At 28.2% G+C, this 20,039-nt stretch overlaps 2 protein-coding genes across 2 annotated transcripts; one reads left to right on the top strand and one right to left on the bottom strand.

Moving 5' to 3' along the window:
- Window positions 1-1,982: 1,982 nt before the first annotated feature.
- LOC132942146 (ATP synthase subunit b, mitochondrial-like) lies at window positions 1,983-4,453 on the bottom strand. The gene is made up of 5 exons (XM_061010457.1): window positions 4,303-4,453; window positions 3,200-3,466; window positions 2,469-2,632; window positions 2,205-2,393; window positions 1,983-2,147 (listed from the first exon to the last, which is right to left on the bottom strand). The coding sequence occupies exons 1-5, from the start codon at window positions 4,451-4,453 to the stop codon at window positions 1,983-1,985; spliced, it is 936 nt and encodes a 311-aa protein (XP_060866440.1).
- A 3,762-nt stretch (window positions 4,454-8,215) lies between these two features.
- On the top strand, window positions 8,216-12,411 carry LOC132941009 (glutamyl-tRNA(Gln) amidotransferase subunit B, mitochondrial). Its single transcript, XM_061008855.1, has 10 exons — window positions 8,216-8,459; window positions 8,633-8,777; window positions 8,858-8,971; window positions 9,397-9,569; window positions 9,904-10,052; window positions 10,886-11,118; window positions 11,187-11,345; window positions 11,423-11,559; window positions 11,631-11,754; window positions 11,842-12,411. The coding sequence occupies exons 1-10, from the start codon at window positions 8,362-8,364 to the stop codon at window positions 12,061-12,063; spliced, it is 1,554 nt and encodes a 517-aa protein (XP_060864838.1). The 5' UTR covers window positions 8,216-8,361; the 3' UTR covers window positions 12,064-12,411.
- Window positions 12,412-20,039: the final 7,628 nt, after the last annotated feature.

The raw sequence follows: 20,039 nt of genomic DNA, 5'->3' as shown, positions 1-20,039 counted from the left end.
AAGAAAGAGCTTTTTCTAAACATTTATGCTCAGTACATGAAATATTTTCTAATATTTCAATTGCTCCAACTTTATCTACAACTGACAGAATCAATTTAGCTAAAATCGCATTAGGGAATTTAAATAAACACGATGAAAATTATTACGGATAGGCGTTATGAATTATAGAAGTGTAATTTTCAAGGTGTGGTATGGTATGAAAATAGATACAAGTAGGTTGGAACTTTATAAAAGTGATACTTCATCCAAGTATATAGGTTTGACTATAGGTAATTTTTATTGTACTTAGAAGTATATATACAATTGTTATATGTGTGGGGGTCGTGATGACATGGCTACTGTAAGGAGTGTGAGATAGGGGTAAGGTAGATAGGAGGTGTTGTAGAATATAGTTACTATATGGTTTGGAGGCGGTATGGTCTACCATGTATAAGATAGGTATGAATGATAGAATAAACATTTGGAAATAATAATAAATACTATAAATATTTAAAGACGGTGTGATAATTATATAGATGTGTGCTAGGGTATAAGACTGGAGACGTTCTGACTGACTAGTGACACTTGTAGCACTAGGCAGCTATCGATTTGTGATATTATATTTTAGTGGTGGTAACATTTTGAGCCATAGATTACTAAAATATTATTTAGTAATTTATTATGTTAAAATAATAGCTACTAATGAGTGATGAGGTATTAGATAATAATGGTTAGATATATGTGCAAAGTGCTAACTTGGTATATATAAGGAAAACAAAAAAAATCTATATAAAATTATATATAACAAATCAAAGATTACATCAATAGTATTTAAATGAAAATTACTGAAATAAACTATTAATATAATTTTTATAGATTGTAAATTTTTTTAAATTATGTACATTTAAATCATGATCATAACAAAACTGTATAAACTTGAATTGTGGGCATTGCTGTCCAAAAACTGTCATAATTATAGGAATAATGACATTTGACTTAGATTCAAGTCTGGTACAATAATTATGACTTGGTACAGCAATGTCATCCTTAAAATTATACATTCATTAACTAATATTTTTTAGGTGCAAAGATTGAAAATGTAATATATTTAATTCTCTATATAATTTTGATGTTTGAAACAAGTGATCCCTATTAAAAATGAATTTTACCAGCGAATTTATCGTTACTTCAAGGTTGTAGAGATGGGCTGGATATGCACCTCCCCAAAATGAAATACCATAAAAAATAATGTAAGAAAATGTAAAAAAATGTATATGATTGATATGAATATTCCATTTTAGGTTTTCGTCAATGTTACCCAGATATTTAATCGAAGGTACCCTATTTAATGAAACACAGTTACAAATAATTGTTGGGTTGATATTAATAAGGCACTTGTGCGAGTGAACAGTAATTTATAGTTCTTTAGATAAAGGATTGTTTCTTATTCCAAAATGAATAAATTTAGTTTTTACCATGTTTATTGATAATGAATTATTGTCCATCCAATTCTTAAGTGTTGCGAAACTATTCTCTGCTGTTTTGTAAAAATCCTTTATATTATAATTCTTAACAAGAATAACTGTGTCGTCAGCAAAGCAGATTAATTTTGCTGCCGTATTAATATTGAGAAGGCTATTAATATAAATTATGAACATTAACGGTCCAAGTACAGTACTGAGCAGTGGCATACGAAGGATTTTTCAATTGTGGGGGGGGGGGCTTAAAAATTACCTACATTGTATTAAATGTTTTAAAAAATTATATCTATTACAAACCTTATTACTACGTTTTTGAAATGGCGTAGAATTTCGGTTTAGCCTACTGTGTTAAACTGTACTACAGTCCGGAATTACACGAACTGGATCGTAGACAATTTACTCAAGTCTACACTAAATTTACATGATACGAACACTTTTAAAAATGTATGGAAGATCAAGATTTGTAAACATTAGATGCAAAAGAAAAATAATGTATGGTAGATTTACAAGCATTACCTATTTTTATTTTGCAGCTAATGTTTGCAGATCTTCCATACATTTTTTAAAATTGTCCTTCTCATTTATTGCAGACTTCACATTGTCTACGATCCAGTTAACCATAAATTGATGTTGTACCTTGCGTGTCAGGTTAGCCAAATCCACTTGATAATCCAAACGTCTTTTTACCTTTGAATAAATAAAATATTATAGATACTAATATAATACTTTTTTACAATAAAATACCTGGTTGTAAGCTTGAATAGCTCGTTCACGACGAACAGCTTCCAACTGAATAGCTATATTCTCCCGTTTTGCTTGTATTACGTGTTTTTCAGCTTCAGTTCTACGTACTTCTATTTTTTGGTCTTCAATGATTTTTTTTAAACTGTGAATTTCACCTTTTCGAAAAGCATTACAAGACGCTTCATATTCCTAAATGAAATAAGTTATATTAGTTATATAGTTTTTATTAAGAATTTGATAAAAATAATTACAATCAATACATACATGAATTTCTTTGTCAAGGAAATTAGCTAACGATGCTCCAAACTTTTTCCAACCAACATAAAACACACCGATTGTAGCCAATACATAAGGGAACTCGTGGTCAACTACCCATATTTCTTTACTTAATACAAAAGTTGTAATACCAGCAGCAAGAACATATGGACCTAGAGAACAATTTTGTTTTCATGAAATTATAATACAATTTTGATAACATTTACAAAAAATAAATAGTTTTAAACACATTAAAATGTTTAGTTACCTAATGATATATATAATTATAATATATATTAGCAAAATAATTAAAAATATTATGTTATTATAAATATTCTAAAAGTTTTGGTATTAGGTATTAATATTAAATTTAGATTCATGATAGTCGTATAATAATATAACGCAGTCATGATGTGCAAATGATGTATATGTGCCGTATGGCACTAACTTTATTATTCTAAAATGTGTATCGAACACTTTTATTGCCCACGACGCTTATTTGTATCGTCAGGTTTGATTATAATTTGGTAAACTTTAAGTAATAAACTTATTATATCTAGTGTGAATTGTTAATTGATCTATTACCTGTTAACTAACTTAAAGTTAATATTTTATTGTTATCAGTGTTTGTACGTTGGATTTTTAAAATATTCTAATTTTTAAATAAGTTATGAGTATGCAAAAATACTATAGGGAAAATGTACAACAGCTAGGTAATGGGTTATGTTTCGTATCATCACCTGTGACTCCAGTCTTTTCGTAAAAGACTTCGAACCATTTTTCGGGCACGAACAAATATCTCATTTTCGGTGGATCTTCAAATCTCACCATTCTTTTAAAGTTCACCAGATCACGTTCAGGACCGTTAAATGGATTTGGCTGAGGTAGCCCATTTGGTTTTGGAAATCCCGGCACAATAATTGACTCATTCGTGTCAGCGACTGCCGGTTTGGTTTCAATGGTGCGCACGGCACTGGTACAATATAGTGATGCTATTTTGAACAGTTCTGCAAAAAACCACATTTCAAATAAAACCATATTTGAAATTGTTCAAGTTCAAATTTTGACTAAATGTATCCAATTGAAAATTTAAAAATTATTTTGTAATTAAAAATGTATAAAATGTTCAACTGTATTATAGCTAGGGATTGGAAACTTAAAAGAAGCTTCCATACGTAAGTAGTTAATTCTGTAACCAAAAAATATAAAAATATACATGAACACAGTTTTTTTTAAATATTTAACGACTAACTATTATAATCTATTTGTATATCGTATCCGTTTTGCCTCAGTTAAGAATATCCTCAATTGTTTTTATTTTTGTCAAAATTGGAAAAAATTATTTTTTTAGTATTGACCTATAAAAACATCAACCACACACTTTGTATCTTATAAACATAATATTATAGCTGATACTCAATTTTGCATTTTTATTTAATAGTTTTATGAGCTTATATGACAAAATATAATACAATATGATATGATAAATATATGATATCCTATCATAAAAACTATTATAATATTATCTGTAACCAATAATGGCAACCTTATAGTACAAACAAAAATATATTATAAATATATTTATTCATATATTTATATTTACATTATATAAATTTTCGTGAGCAGAATCTATATTAATGTGTGACTAAGTCTGAGTCACCCTATTTAGCGACCTGTATGGGTCAAAAAACAAAGATACAAATCCTCCCCAAGTCTAAGGAATCTTTTAGTAGGTATAACTTTTATTCAAAACGTTCCAGTAGTGTTTGAGTTTAAAGAGAACAAATAAAGAATGAAACATTCATTCTTGTTGTATATAATAATTATATATAGACATTTTTACCTGTGAGTGATTTATTATCTACTCCTGGACCGCGATTTTCAATTGCAGCACCCGTAATTCCTTTTACTTTCAAAATATCGGCCAATTTATAATTATTCATGTAATTGATGAAATCCTTTTTTGTAGTCATAACTTTCAGTTTTCCAGGCATATTACCGTACAGAATAAAGAAGCTATAAATATAGCAATTATATCTATTAATAATCTACAGGTAGGTAATTTTAATATTATGAATTTTTTTTATATTAAAACAATATTTAACTTAACTTAATATGGTCTCTAATATTTCACGAGTTAAATTTCAAAATTAAAACAATAAATCACCTAGCTATATTATGACTTAATTCAATTCATATTATTATTAAAATTGTTAATTTATCTATTCAGCACATTGTAAATATTGAGTGCTATATTTTTAGTATTTTGTCATGGTTGGGGAATGAGGTGTTATATTGATTTATCATTAGGGCCTCGGACCTCGGGGTAAGAACAATATAAGCACTAGAAAATTATTTTCAAGATAATTATTATAGTTAATATTTTTTTCAGTTCAAATATATTATAGACGCGTAGGTCTTCGAATAAAATATAAATTCTAAAAACAAAATGATAACTCTTAAATTTATCCATGATTTCAAAAAGCCTCTATAATATTAGAAGATATTTAAAATGCTACGATTTTTTAATTACGTTTTAGCTGTAATGTTTCGTATTATAGTTTAATTTGTTCCATCCCTCTAGGTTCTAGAGTCTAGAAAAATATATAATTAGGTACGCCATTGAAGTAGGTAGACTCCATAATTATTTAGGTCCCTTGCGTCTCTTTTCTATAAAATAAGGCTACTTTTGTATAATGTTATTTAAGATTAGAAATATATCGAGATAAAAAATGTGGTAAATTAGATTGCGTGAAAAGCTATCTGATTTTTTTATTCAATTATAATATTAGCTGGTCAATACTTTTACCCCCACCTATTAAAAACTGAAATGACACCACTGAGCACGCACTAAGATGGAATACATCTCATATGGCCATATTACCGCTCATAGAGTATAGGCACTGTAGGAGTAATTTTATTTGTAATTACAAAATAATATATAGCTGCACGTACTTATCTTTCACAATTTTTAAGTTTGACTCCAACTTTTTGAAGGGCAAAATGTTCTTTTCGAATATGCTCATCGTTGGTACTTTTCTAATTGCGCGTAGCACAGCTTTAGATTTGGAAAACATCGAATTCCAGAACGTCATATTCAATCGATTGAAAAACGTAAAGATTTCACTCTTTTTATAAACAAACAAAATATATTGATTCACAGCGAACTATAGATAACAATACAATAATGATGTAACCAAATAAACTTAGATCAATAAATTGTAAAAAAATTAAATATCCATGGTTACGTAAAAAATATTACAATTCAAAAATGTTTTGATATTATTTTTAAAATAAACGTAAATGTTTTTTTTTTTTTAGCTTAAGCCCGTCAACTTTGGCCATTAGCTGGTTTTAGGTTGTTTGTAGGGGGAAGAACAAATAAATTATAAGATTTTATCATAATAAGATTGTAGACGATGGTTGTTCATGAATCATGCATTTATTTATAGATACCTTCTAATCGTTATAGTCCAGTCGATATCCACTTTTTACCATGGAAGTATTCCGTTAAACACGGCATGTTGGATAGGCAATATAGGTACATTAGGTACTATGTCGAAGAGCAATGCCTTACAACGTTCAAAACTTGAATGTGCCATACTTCGTATTTGTTTCATACCTAATTCGTAAATTAATTAGTATAAATAATTTATGATCATAGGTAAAATAATTTCACGACCACATCGATTGAACCAAGGTTTTTTCCGAAGTTCCTTTCTACATCACGCTTGGGAATAAGTTGGGGCGACGCCGCATAGGTAGGGATAACTATACCGACGTGGATTTAGGGTAAAAACCATGGTTGAAATTTACAAGTTATTGCACATGGATTCGGATTGTTATCATCAGAAACAAAATGGATGCGTAAAGGGATATCAGATATACATTTTTCTTATCATCAAAAATACGCTGACAATAGCTAATAAATTCAAACACCGCGCATATAGGTATACTTGATTATTATTGGCTCCCTTAACGCTGCCGTTTTTATTTTTATCATCAAATATTTGATTGAGAAGGGGTATAGATGCAATGACCTTGTATATTTCAACCATGGTAAAAACAGATTTACCTAGGTGGTAGGTTTAGTAACCATATTCGACTTAATTTCATCAAAATAACATATTTTCTTCACAAGTCGGAAAAATATTGTACTCTTTAATAGATTTGTTCATTTGTGTTTTAACAGTTTATACATTTAATTATGGTAGGTGTGTTTATTTTATTTTAATAGTTTATAAATATTAGGTATACCTACTAATTGATTATATATTAACTTCTGATGCATTGTGTTCGAGAAAACCAGAGATAAATAGGATTACAATTATAGAGTTATGTAATATTGTAATGTACCTTTATTTATAAAATAAACAAAAATAATAATAACTGTTGTATTTTAAGGAACATAAGAACACCCGTGTTTATATACTTAACACTATCTTTTTTTTTTTTTAATTGATCTTGAGCTCGCCAACTTAGGCCATTAGCTGTTTTGTTTGTTTGTAGGTTGTTGTCAGTAGGGGGAGGAACGGTGGAAAACACGTTTTGTATGTGTAGCAAGGATTCGTTGCTAAAAATCCCGGGTGGTCACCCATCCGGGAACTAACAACGCCGGCCGTTACGTACACTCAGTGCATTTCCGCAGTTGAGTGCACATGTGATGGTTAGGGTAGATAATTTACCACTCCGTGAAAAGGATATTTTACTTATTTGAGGAGTATACCATGTCCCAAGAGCATCTATTTCTGGCTTGGCTTTATTAGCTATAGAATAAGAAGAGTACGAACATTTAAATTATGAAAAAAATCATTAAATATTTCGTGGCTAAAAAGTCTAGAAAAATTAAGTGTAGTGTTTCTTTGAAAACAATCTTGAGATAATATTTAATTAATAGTCTCTTGAAAATAATCCTTTTTTGAGCACTGATCGAATGTCAACAAGAACGAATTAAAGTTTTTAGTGAACATTTCGAACACTGTCTATACCTAAAAATGACACATTTAGATGATCAGATTTGAACACTGGAAGAAATGGCGTTGTTTATTTTCCAAATATAAGTGATGCAGCAAACGCCAGTGTATACCGCAGCAATTGAAAAGTTTTGTACTTTTGTCACGCGTGAATGGAAAAATAAATTCAACTCCCTAAAATATAGGACAAAGGTACAATAAGGTTGTAACTGCTTTTAAAGAAATACAACTTGAAAATATTTACACATACTCAATTATAGCCTTTTAATGCCATTCATAAAATATCTATAATTATGTAGGTAATTGGCTGGGCCTGAAGATTATTTAAAACTTTTTGAAGATGATTGGATGTTTTTTAATTCTCCTACTACCATTCCTTAATAATATATATCGACATATAGATACCTGAATAAATATATTTATTACTTTATATTAAATGTATGATCATAAATTCTCTACTAATTCTATCATGACGTAGGATATAATATCAAAATATACTTACTACTAGCGCTTCACGCGTGTGGAGGAAATATAAACTACTGAACCGTAACACAATGACCGAGTTAGTAGATGATATCTAACCTGTATATTATCTTAACCCTTGCTGATACCTTAGCGTGAATATAAGATCATGATCACGATCTACTACTATAGTACTATATTGTGTTCGTGATCATGATTTTAAAGAATATTAAAATAAATATTTTTATTAAATTGTATATTAATTAATATTATCTTTAACCACAGAACAGTAACCGTGATTAAAATAAATTTGATAATATTATCTATATACAGATAACACAAAAATTCGCCGCTTTAAAATATTATATTTATTGATAATTATATTGTTATAAATTATAATACTTAAAATGTGATTAATATTTAATAACTATTTTGTATTACAATATAGAAACTAATAAAATAAGAAGATGTACGTCAGAAAATTATTGATGAAACATACCTTACAACAAGTATTAAATCGGCATAAACTTTCGAGGAATAAGAGCATGAAAACTTTTGATAAAAAGTAATATTTCATATTTTAGATCTATATCAAATGTTTCATTATTTCTTATATTCATTTTTGCAAAAAATATAGTTCAAGTTTATTTCATAATGTCTACCAATATATTTATTTGGAACAAAATTTAAAATCGATTATATAGCTATATATTTTTAAGAACAATTTATGCTTTGCAGTAAATGGAAAAGTGTTGTCGGATTGGAAATACATGCTCAAATTTCAAGTGAATCAAAGTTGTTTAGTGCTGCGGGTACTAAATTTGATGCAGTGGTAAATTCACAAGTAGCATTGTTTGATGCTGCAATTCCTGGAACACTTCCTGTATGTTTTAGATGATTTAATGGCGAATAACTCATATAAATGTATATTAATTTTAAAACATATAACAAATTTGTTTACAGAGTATTAATGAAAAGTGTGTTGAGGCAGCCATATTAACTGCGTTAGTATTAGGATGTAATATAAATACAGTGTCATCATTTGATCGTAAACACTACTTTTATGCAGATATGCCGGTAAAATTATATCTTATTTTATATATTTATTTAAGCATAATTTTAAGTTATCACTGTATGGCTATAAATCAAAAATTACCCCTACATGATACTGAATTTAGGTATAACCAAACTTATGGTAAGGAATATTTATTCTTTGTTGGAGAAATAGTTTGTTGAAGATAATTGATGATTGAAATATGTGGTTAATGGTGCCAATTAACGCAAAGTTGACTTTACATGTAAAGTACCTAATAAAATACAAAATAGTTTTGTTTTTAATTTTTCATGGTACATCTGAAATATACATGAATTTAAATCATCATACAAAGCTTATATTTTATTGCTTTTTCTAAATATGCTGTTTTTATGTGTTATAATTTATATTATATTGTTAACATGCGTAAAACAATTATATAATAATTTATTATCTTTAATATTTTTAGGCAGGTTACCAAATAACTCAACAGTTTCATCCATTAGCAGAAAACGGCCAACTTACTTTTCACGTTATAGATGATAATATAAATAAAGTTCCCTACAGTAAAACTTCTTTAATCAAACAAGTACAGCTAGAACAAGACAGTGGTCGCACAATTCATGATGATTCTACTAAAACGTAATTTTTTTATTATAATTTCAATTATATCTTTATTATTTATAATTTCCTACCTGATTAGCGTTTTTTTAATGGTATATACTATATTACATTATTACTATGCTATGTAAATACTTTATATGGAAATCTCTGATATAAACTTAACATCGCTATTGTATATTACTGTATCAGTAATGACTGTCAATTTTGAGTGTCCTTTTTGCATACTTACACAGTTAAAAATGTATTAAGTATATAATGTATATTAAATTTAAATGTCTTCATATTATAAGAACATTACATGCTGTAACATGCCATGTTCATTTATATTTAAAATACTTAATATATTCTTTAGTTCACTTATAGATTTAAATCGTGCTGGAACAGGGTTAATGGAACTTGTGTTTGAACCTGATTTGTGCAATGGTCTTGAAGCTTCAGCTTTAGTCAGAGAATTATTACTAATATTTGAACGTATCAAAACATGTTCTGGTCGAATGGAAGGTAGGTACTACTAGACTAGTTTAATAGTTTAAGTTACAAGTAATAATTTTATATTATATCCATGTAGAACTCAGATATATTGTCTAAATGATCTGTGAAAATATAAAATATATCAAACGACAAAAAATTTCATGTTTAGTAAATAATTTATTATAATTTTTATATAAACAAAATTATATAGTCAACAACAAAAATGTATAAACAAAATAAAAGTAATTATACATTTGTTTCACAAAATAATATTATTCCTGTACATTTAGTTAAAAAATATTTACCAAAATTAATTTGCTAAAATAAATTAATTATGTGTACATGGTATAATAATTATCAGACATTTTTAAAGATCGAAAGTCAAAATGTCTTAATATGTAATACTTATAAATTATTATAAATACTATGTATAAGTATTGCGTTTTTACTATCAAAATAATGTACTTAACATTCATACCATATTATTATATTTGTATACTAAAATTAACTAGCAAAACATGCAAATGCATAATATAATTTAGCCCAAATAACTTATATAAATTTATAAGTATATATAACTTAAAATACACAAATACCTAAGTGTTATAACAAATTAATATTGTCTATGAAATACGTGTATTAGTGTTCTTATAGAACATCAGTTATAGATATTATATAATAATAAATTGTACATCTTTAGTAAATAATAATAACATTTCAAATAAAACAACATATTTTTTATTTATTATTATTTATTTTTTTATGATATTTTATGTATTAGGTATTTTAAGTATTCCTATATTATACTTTTTATTTCATTATTTGTTATTACTTGTATTAATGCTGTATTTTGTATTAAATAGAGGGTGCGTTAAGAGTTGATGCAAATGTTTCAATCACAGATAGTGATCAACTAGGCACACGGACTGAAATAAAAAATTTGGGAAGTATACGTGCTGTACAGCTAGCAGTTGATTATGAAATTGTTCGTCAATTAAACCTGGTAAAAGAAGAAAAAGAAGTAGTGAATGAAACAAGAGGATGGGATTCTGTTACTAACAAAACAGTATCAATGAGAGACAAAGAAGTTTTACAAGTAATTTAGTATTAAATTATATTATTTTATTTAATAATAAAACATAAATTAAATTTTATTATTTTTAGGATTATCGATTTATGCCAGAACCTAATTTATTACCACTTAATTTAAATATGTTTGATATTAATAAATTACAAACAAAAATACCTGAATTACCAACTGTAACTCGTAATAATATAATGAGTAAATATGGCTTCAATATAAGGAAAACTACTACTTTAATGGTAATTTAATACTCAAAACATTTATGTTTACATAAGTTTTGAGTTATTTATAATTTTTACATTATAATGTTTTTTAGAATGAACCTGTTTTATTATCAATGTTTTTTGAAATAATGAATTATGATACATTTAGAAACCCATCAAGAGTTTGGAATGTGTTGACCATTGAATTTATGACAGAGTTAAATAAGAGATCCATCGAACCTAGGCGAAGGTATGTTATGCTGTTTGAAATATTTTCCTCTATACACATTTAATACAAATAATTTTTTTTTTAATATTTAGTGAAATTCCATCTTCTATCATCGGCGAAATTGTAGATTTACTAGATAATAAATTAGTGAACTTGGTTCATGCAAGAAAAGTTATTGCTAAAATTTTTGATGAAAAAAATAAATCTCCGTCTCAAGTAAGATTATTTTTTAATGTAACTAATTAAAAAACTAACACAGTTTTACTTAAAACTTAAACTATTCAAAATTGTTTTAATTTTTAGATTGTAGAAGAAAATAACTGGCAACAAATTTCTGATGTAGAAGAAATAGATAAATTATGTAAAGAAATTATGCTTGAGTATCCAAAGGCTGTTAAGGATTATCGTAGAGGAAAATTACAAGCCAAACAATTTTTAATAAATCATATTGCAAAAAACACAAATGACCGTGCAAATTTAGCTCTTGTTTCAAAAAAATTAGAAGAATTCTTAAACAATTATTAGATTGTGTTTGTTAAGTTTTATTATTGTTTTGTATAAATTAAATTTGTGGTCTGAAATAATTGTTTGAATAGCTAATAACAATAATCAGTTCAGTCAGTTTGTTAATTTTATTTTGTTTAAATTTAAATATATTTTTTTATTCACATTTTGTAACTTATTAACATAACTAAATAGTAAATTTATCATCGATCATAGTGTATAACTTTTGGCAGCTATTAGTTTGAACAACTAAGTATCTACCACTAGATGTCCTTTTCCTTCGATCTGAATCTAGGTGCCCATACTTCAGTATTTAAACATATACCTCCATGTATTGTAATAGAAAAATATATTTATTTTTTCTGTGGATTTTTTTGTTTTGAATTTAAAACGTATTTACTAACCTAGTAGTATAGTTTAGAAAGTGCTTTACAAAAGTTTTCATTGGGTATGATACAAAGTTCAAAGTGATCAAACTATATTATTATACTAATATTATCATAGTGTAGTGGCATTTCTATCCCAACTTCAGTGGTTAAGTTATATTTGGTTTCAACTTAAAGGGCGATGTTGGCACTGTAGACCTCAATATAATATACATACTATATATTATATGTTTTATTACTTTTATTTGCTACTTGCAGAAAAAAATCTTAAAAACGATCTAAATCATAATAAATTATCTAAACAAACAAGTAGCTCATTTTTTGTCTATTAAGAGCCGCTCTGGTGGCTTTTTGTCAGATGATCATCAGTAGACCGTTCTATTAGAACTAATTGTTATTTATTTACATAGAGGTAGGTAATGTTTCTGAAATGAGAATCTTAATTTGAAGTGTTTAGGTGTTCTCAATATGTTGAGGGCCTCTTACAAAAATATTTTTAAGGCCCTTATCCTTTAGATATGTAGAGCATACAAGTGAATAGGATGTAGCACTGTAGGCTGAAGCTAAGTTTCCCAAATATTAGCCGACAAAAATTTTATTCTCATCATAGATGTTATAACTTACATATTTTATATTACCTATATTTGAGGTGTTAGAAAACTCTTTTTACTGTTTATCAACTTTAAAGCCGTACCTACTCTACAGCATGTGTTGTGACTACTGAATGAGTATCTATTGCATTGTCGGGAATGAGAACATTCTAAACGCGGCAGTGACAACATTATTCACTAGTGTCTTGTTTTCCTGCCATAAGTCATTTGTTGTTGGATCATTAGGTTTGTATTTAAGTACAATAGAGAAGAAAGCATACATATGTACTTACACACCGTCATCTGCTAAACAAGGTGACTAAGCCTTGAAAAAGTCATCAGAGACCAGAGTGGTCCATATAGTTTTTATTAGGCACAATAATTTTTTATTAATATTATTATTAATCATAAAAAGGTGGGTAAGTGGATGTCACTCTGCTGTACAGTAGGTTACAAGTGGGTAACTGTAATGGATGGTGTTAATTTGAATTCAATGATATAATATCATTGTATAAGAAAAACGATTCTGAGCGAAAACGGTCAGTCAGCCTATGATATTACCAAGTATATTTGATGATATTATTGTGAATAAAGTAATTTATATATAACCTATTTACGTGGAGCCTTGTTTTCAATTTTCAATTTTTAGCTATAAAAGTTGAACATTTTATAAATTTTTAACTAAAAAATAATTATTAAATTATAAATTTGATAAATTTCGTCAAAATTTGAACTTTAAATGCTTATAAAAAAAAATTGTGCCTTTGTATTTTTAATATTTTTCAACTGCTATTAGAACTATATATCAGGAGCCTTATATTAAATTTTCACGCTTTTTTACCCAACAAATACAATTTTATTGATATTTATCCTATCCGAAAAGTTACTGTTGAAGAAAATCCAAAAAATCCAAGCACTTTTATTTGTAAGTATAGGTACCTAGTTAGGTACCTAATATATCAATAGCTTAGAACGAAAATGTGATAAGGCAATTCAAAAATATTGTTCAAAATATAAAAGCATAGGCAGACACACCGATTTTAATAGAAACAATTTTTTTCGTATGTGCAATCATGCAGGACTAAATTTTTTCACTATTTGGTCCTTTTTAGTTTTAATTTTCAAACAACGAATTTGATTCAAACTGAGTAGTATATCACGTAATAATATAAACGGATTTTTAAAACTAACCTAATTTTTTTCGAGTAGGTAGGTATACAACGGGCAAATCGTTGGCGTTTTTAAACTATTGTATAGCACGTAGTGGATCCTTAATATTCGAATTGTGGACCCCTATTAGGTACCAACTTTTTTTCGAATAACATTTTTTTATTTTAACAAAATATTGTATGTTATCATAATCAAGGTATTATAAATTACAATATTTATTTATTTTATGCTATAAATCACACATTAGCAGGAGCACACGAAAAAACAAATTTTATATTTTATTATATAAGTTTGTAAAATGTATTCCACGAATTAAATTTTTATTTACTTAATGCGAAGCATGTGTTGCCATTTCTGTCATCAGTTTGTGAACATCGGGCTTAAAGTTTACTCGTAAGCTTTAATCATAGTTTGAACTAGTTTTCCGTGTGGTTTTGAAACACGTTTGTTATATAAACAAGAGCGGGGAATGCTTTTTGCACATAAATAAGTCGTAGGGAATTGAATTAAAACTTTCAGAGCTCCATAATTGATATTTCTGGATGATTTTTATCGTACCTACGCGAAACCGGAACATTTTTAACGACGATACGACATTAGATCAAACCGTGTAGTTTTTAACTCCTACAGTTTTTAGAAAAATAAGGCTATCTCCTTCCGATAATGTCAGTTGTTTTATATTATGATGAGTATCAATTGAAATGTGTCAAATCCACAGTTCGTGTAAAATATATATTATGCGTCCATATTGCCGGAACCACCGAGATGAGCCGTGGCCTGTTGTACGTAATAATCTATAGTAGGTATAACATTTTTTAAGACATCTATAAATTGAAATTTTTGTATGGGATTTGAGTACAACACTAGGACAAAGTATTCAATTTAGAATGGATAGTTTGACGGGCATTAGTGATTCTTTAAATGCTACCTTACGTGACTACACCCTGCCCGAACACGAGGAAGAATTTTCAGATATATAATATCATCAAGGATAGTATTCGATTGGTGCAATGGCCATAAGTTTATACACAATACTCGTTCGAAATTTTAGTAAAAAAAATTGTCGAAAAAAAGCATTTTAAAAACCCACCAATAACTTAATCAGATTAATATGTTTGTTATTAAAGGGTGATTCGGCGCTGTGGGTATGCAATTTAATAACACAAGTGTGTAGAAAGCACAGCGAATTACATAATTTAACAATTCCAGAGGACTTTTTAATATTATATTAACGTGCCCAACGGCTATATCGAAGAGTTCGAAGAGCAGTTTAAAATATTTTAAAGTTCAAATCTTGAAAAAATACGGAAAAATCACGAAATTAGCAAATTATTTTGAGTTATGAGAATTCATAAAACTTTTTCTTTTTAAATCTAAGATTTGAAAATTTAATACAAGATTCCTCATAAGTTTGTCTACCTTTATCAAAAAAAAAAAAAAAATATCTACAAGCAAATCAAATAAAATTTTTATGAGCGTTTGAAGTTTATATTTTCACAAGATTGGATATACTCTCGATTTCTCATGTAGCGTTTTTGTTATTTTGTTGTAATTCAAAAACGAATAACTGTAAATACATGAAAATTTCACTGAATATTTATATTTTCATTTTTAATACACCATAACTCTTTGAAAATATTTTGAGCAGTTTACGGGCATTGTCAGTTTTAATTATTTTAGTTTTTTTTTTATTATTGTCAATAAAATTTTATTTCTTTGGTAAAAAAGCGTAAAAGTTTAAAACAAGGCTCCTGATATATTGTTACAATAGCAGTTGAAAAATTATAAAAATACAAAGGCACAATTTTTTTTTTAAATTTAAATTTTATCAAACTTAAAATTTAATAATTATTTTTTAGTTAAAAATTAATAAAATCAACTTTTATAGCTAAGGATTGAAAATTTAAAACAAGGTTCCACGTAAATAGGTTATATAAAAATTACTTTATTCACAATAATATCATTAAATATTTTTAGTAATATCATAGACTGACTGAGTATTCGCTCAGAATCGTTTTTCTTATACAATGATATTATAAAGGCAGCAAGTGGGTGTCGCTCTGTTGTACAGTAGGTTACAAGTGGGTCCTATTCTAACCTAACCATCCATTACAGTGACCCACTTGTAACCTACTGTACAACAGAGCGACACCCACTTCCCCACCTTTTGTCTTATTGATGGTTAGATCAGAACAAAATTTATTTGATTTGTCTTGTCATTCTGTTATAGGTACACCTAAATATATAACCTAAGATATCGACATCGCGTCGATACACGAGCTGAGCTAGGTGAGTTTTGATAATATTACATAATATTATATTTTTATTTATTAGTTTTCAACAAAAAGTTATTATAGCTCAATAATTATTGCTTATACCTAATTATATTTTATTATTATTATTAATATAGGTTTATTGAGGTATATATTTTGTCCTTGGATATTTTAACTTGTATAGATTCCCCCTGAAGTCACCACTGCACTCGGCACTCTTAAAAATGATTTTTTTAGACTTAACATTTTTACTAAATGCTATAATCAAGTCTAACCCAAAATTCTAGAACCCTAACTTAACCCGTACAACTATTTTAAGTTGACTGGGTGTCAGCATGACATCAACAAAATTCCAAGCAATCCGATACATTTTTAGTAGAAACAATACTTGAATCTTTAACATAGAGAGTGGTTCTGATAGAAAATTGGATGTAGTTAGTACATTTGGCTCCTTAGGAGTTCAGAATTGAAAATTCCCAGTTTTTTTTTTTCAAAACAATTGGGGTAAAATAATTTTAAATATGAAGTAAACACGGAAATTTTTAAACAAATTCGATTATGTTATTTGGTTGTAATTCAAAAACGAATTACCGTAGATATTTGATTTTTTTTACCAAATGGTTATATTTGAATTTTCAATAGGTGCCTCACGGCGGTGGTGGCTCGTGGGTAAAATATTTGGTGGTGCACACGCCACACAGTGGTGACTGGTGATGTTTAAAGTATATGGTATGTAATTATTGCAAAAAAACATATTATAATAAACTCCAAATTCAAAATCTTTTAATGAAAAAAATAAAAATAGAAAATACGGAGTTAAGGGGGCTGGAGCATGACATGTCTTAAGGAGTACCTGTGTTTAGGCATTTAATATTACATGTACATTTTGACTGTGTCAATGTGTGAGAAGTAAATGAACATTAGTGTGTGTAAGCTGTTATCGCACTTTTCGCGACGAAATTTGAATTCCCGGACTTACGATTTATTTTGTTTTGTTGTAATATTTATCGCACTAAGATTCTTAGAAATGTTCTAACGCCCATAATATGTGCATGCACATAAGTCAATGAACACGAAGAAAATACTTTTGCTCCGGCCGTAGGGCAGAAATTTGTTGTAAACAGTACCAAAAGAGGAATAAAAATTCACTATGTTTCGATCGACTTATATTAGTTTTGAAAAGATGAGCGTGTTTGCTATTTCGTTAATCTATTTTCTAGGTTTGCTCGGAAATAGATTTACGACTTTATTTTCAGTTACTATAATATAATGCATAGTACGCGTATATTTTTATCAAAATAAACTTAGACTTGACTTAGTTGTAGATAGCGACGAAATGAAAAATCCACTTCCGAGCAAACTTAGAAAAGAGGAGTACAAACTAAATTTGATTTTCAGAATTGAAATCGTGCTACTGCGGAAGTATGTTTAATTTTCTTTCACTTATTGAGCTATATGTATGGAAAAAAATGGTTGCTGCTCCAGCCTCCTTGAGAAAATAATGCTAATACGACAATATCGCTACAGATAAGCAACTAGGTATGCTGCACACCGATTACCGAGGTCCCTTTTATATTATGTTGACCTCCACCACTCAACGGCCGAACGTGTTTACATCACGGACCGATGCCGATGGTGTTCTGACAGACCTGCCGCACTAGTTGATGTGTGTTGATACCTTAACATTTTTTAATTTTTTTTCCACAAATGTGTTGGTACACGTCATTTTTTCACCCAGTCAAAAGGCTTAACAAGGTCATAAGTACTAGGTAGGTTTCTCGTAAATTGCTTATACTTAAATTTAATAAAAACGTATTGCGCCTATATAATATTATATTATATTATCTACAATAACTTTTTATGATCGTTTGAAGTTTTTAATTTTAAAATTTAATTCAATCTACTGACATACCTACCGTGTACAGTAAATAATGAAATAAATTACTAAAAGCATTAAAAAATATAACAAAATATACTTAGAATTACAGGCTGCAGGCAGTCCGTCGTCTGCTATAATCATTTTTGTATTATGCAATGGTTCATTATTGAATTCAAACTTAACACATCCGTGATCCATTAGTCATTACTAGGGTTCGGATTTGAAGGCAATATAATCAATAAAAAAAGCATTTAAAATGTAAAAAAAGGCATTTAATTTATATTTTGATAAAAAAGATCTAAAAACGTCATTATTCAATTTATTCATAGGGATATTTGCCGCAACCAACGCGTTACACAAATCGTAATTGAAATCTGACTTAATGGTATTTTTATTAATGAAAGGCTGAATTTTTTTTACTATTTTCAATTTTTGCAAGCGCATTTTTGTATTTATCTCTTCCGATATGTTGTTGAATATGGAATTTTTTCTCACTTGACACTTTGACGTCACAAATTTTACAATATAAAATTAATCCATCGGTTGAAAAAATATTTTCACCGAATTCTGAAACATACTTTTTCAACTTGGAATTTTGATTTTGTTTAACTTTTGGCATAATTAAAAAAACAGAATAAAATAAACGTGTGGAAAAATTATTTAACGACAATTATTGCGATCGACAAATGCTGGCGGACTGACGAACAATCTTGAATCTACGCATTACGAACATATCTTAATCTTTAAATAGGTGTACGGGTAATTTTATGGCCATACCAAATACTCGATAAGACGATATCCATAAATATTGCGAATAATAAAACCCATTTGTAGGCTTGTAGCGATAATACGCAAGCGGTGTATAAAATTATAAAATCAACTGAAAAATTAAACACAAAATAGGCATTTATAAGTACAAAAGGTAAAAAAAAAGCCAAAAGGCATTTATTAGTAAAAAGGCAATAAAAGGCAAAAAAAAAGGTTCCATCGTCTAAGAAATTAAATGAAACACAATTTTGTATAAAAATTATTTTTCTATTATGATTAATAAAAGAAAGGCATTTGCCTTCAAATCCGAACCCTAGTCATTACAATAACCTATATACCCAATGACGCGGTACGCTCGACTCCTAACTTAGTGTACAGTAGAGAGATTATTTACTTGTTTTGACTTTTTGAGTTGACATCTTCACAAAATGTTGTAGCCATTTTGTAACCAAATGCTTGTAATTTATATAATATTATATCTCAAAACCCTGACATACCTCAAGTATCGTAAACATAATTTTAAGTGACGTCAACATCTTGACACCGTGCGTATACTCCCGCACTCTTGATGTTAGTAACTTAGCTCGAATCCCATAAAATTTGTTATAAGTTGGCCGGGTGCCACTGTCACGTCACTCCAGTACCCCGATACCCTTCAAAACGATTTTTTTTTTACTTGACATTCTCTCAACATTTTGTAACCATTTTGTTATCAAATGCGTGTATCTCCAAAGTCAAAATTCATATATTTTGATATAACTCAATAATATCGTAAAAATAATTTTAAATTAGGTAACCTCAATACCGCAGTGCCGTTACGCTTATAATAGATTATACTCTAGCACTTCTTAGCTAACTTTTTTGATTTTAAGTTTTAATATTGTGTATATATTATATATATTCATATTTATAATTTTATAAATTTAATTAA

The sequence above is a fragment of the Metopolophium dirhodum genome, chromosome 3, assembly GCF_019925205.1.
Source record: "Metopolophium dirhodum isolate CAU chromosome 3, ASM1992520v1, whole genome shotgun sequence".
NCBI classification, from domain to species: domain Eukaryota; kingdom Metazoa; phylum Arthropoda; class Insecta; order Hemiptera; family Aphididae; genus Metopolophium; species Metopolophium dirhodum.
The sequence above is the reverse complement of the archived record's forward strand: the minus strand, read 5'-3'. Positions and strand labels throughout refer to the sequence as shown.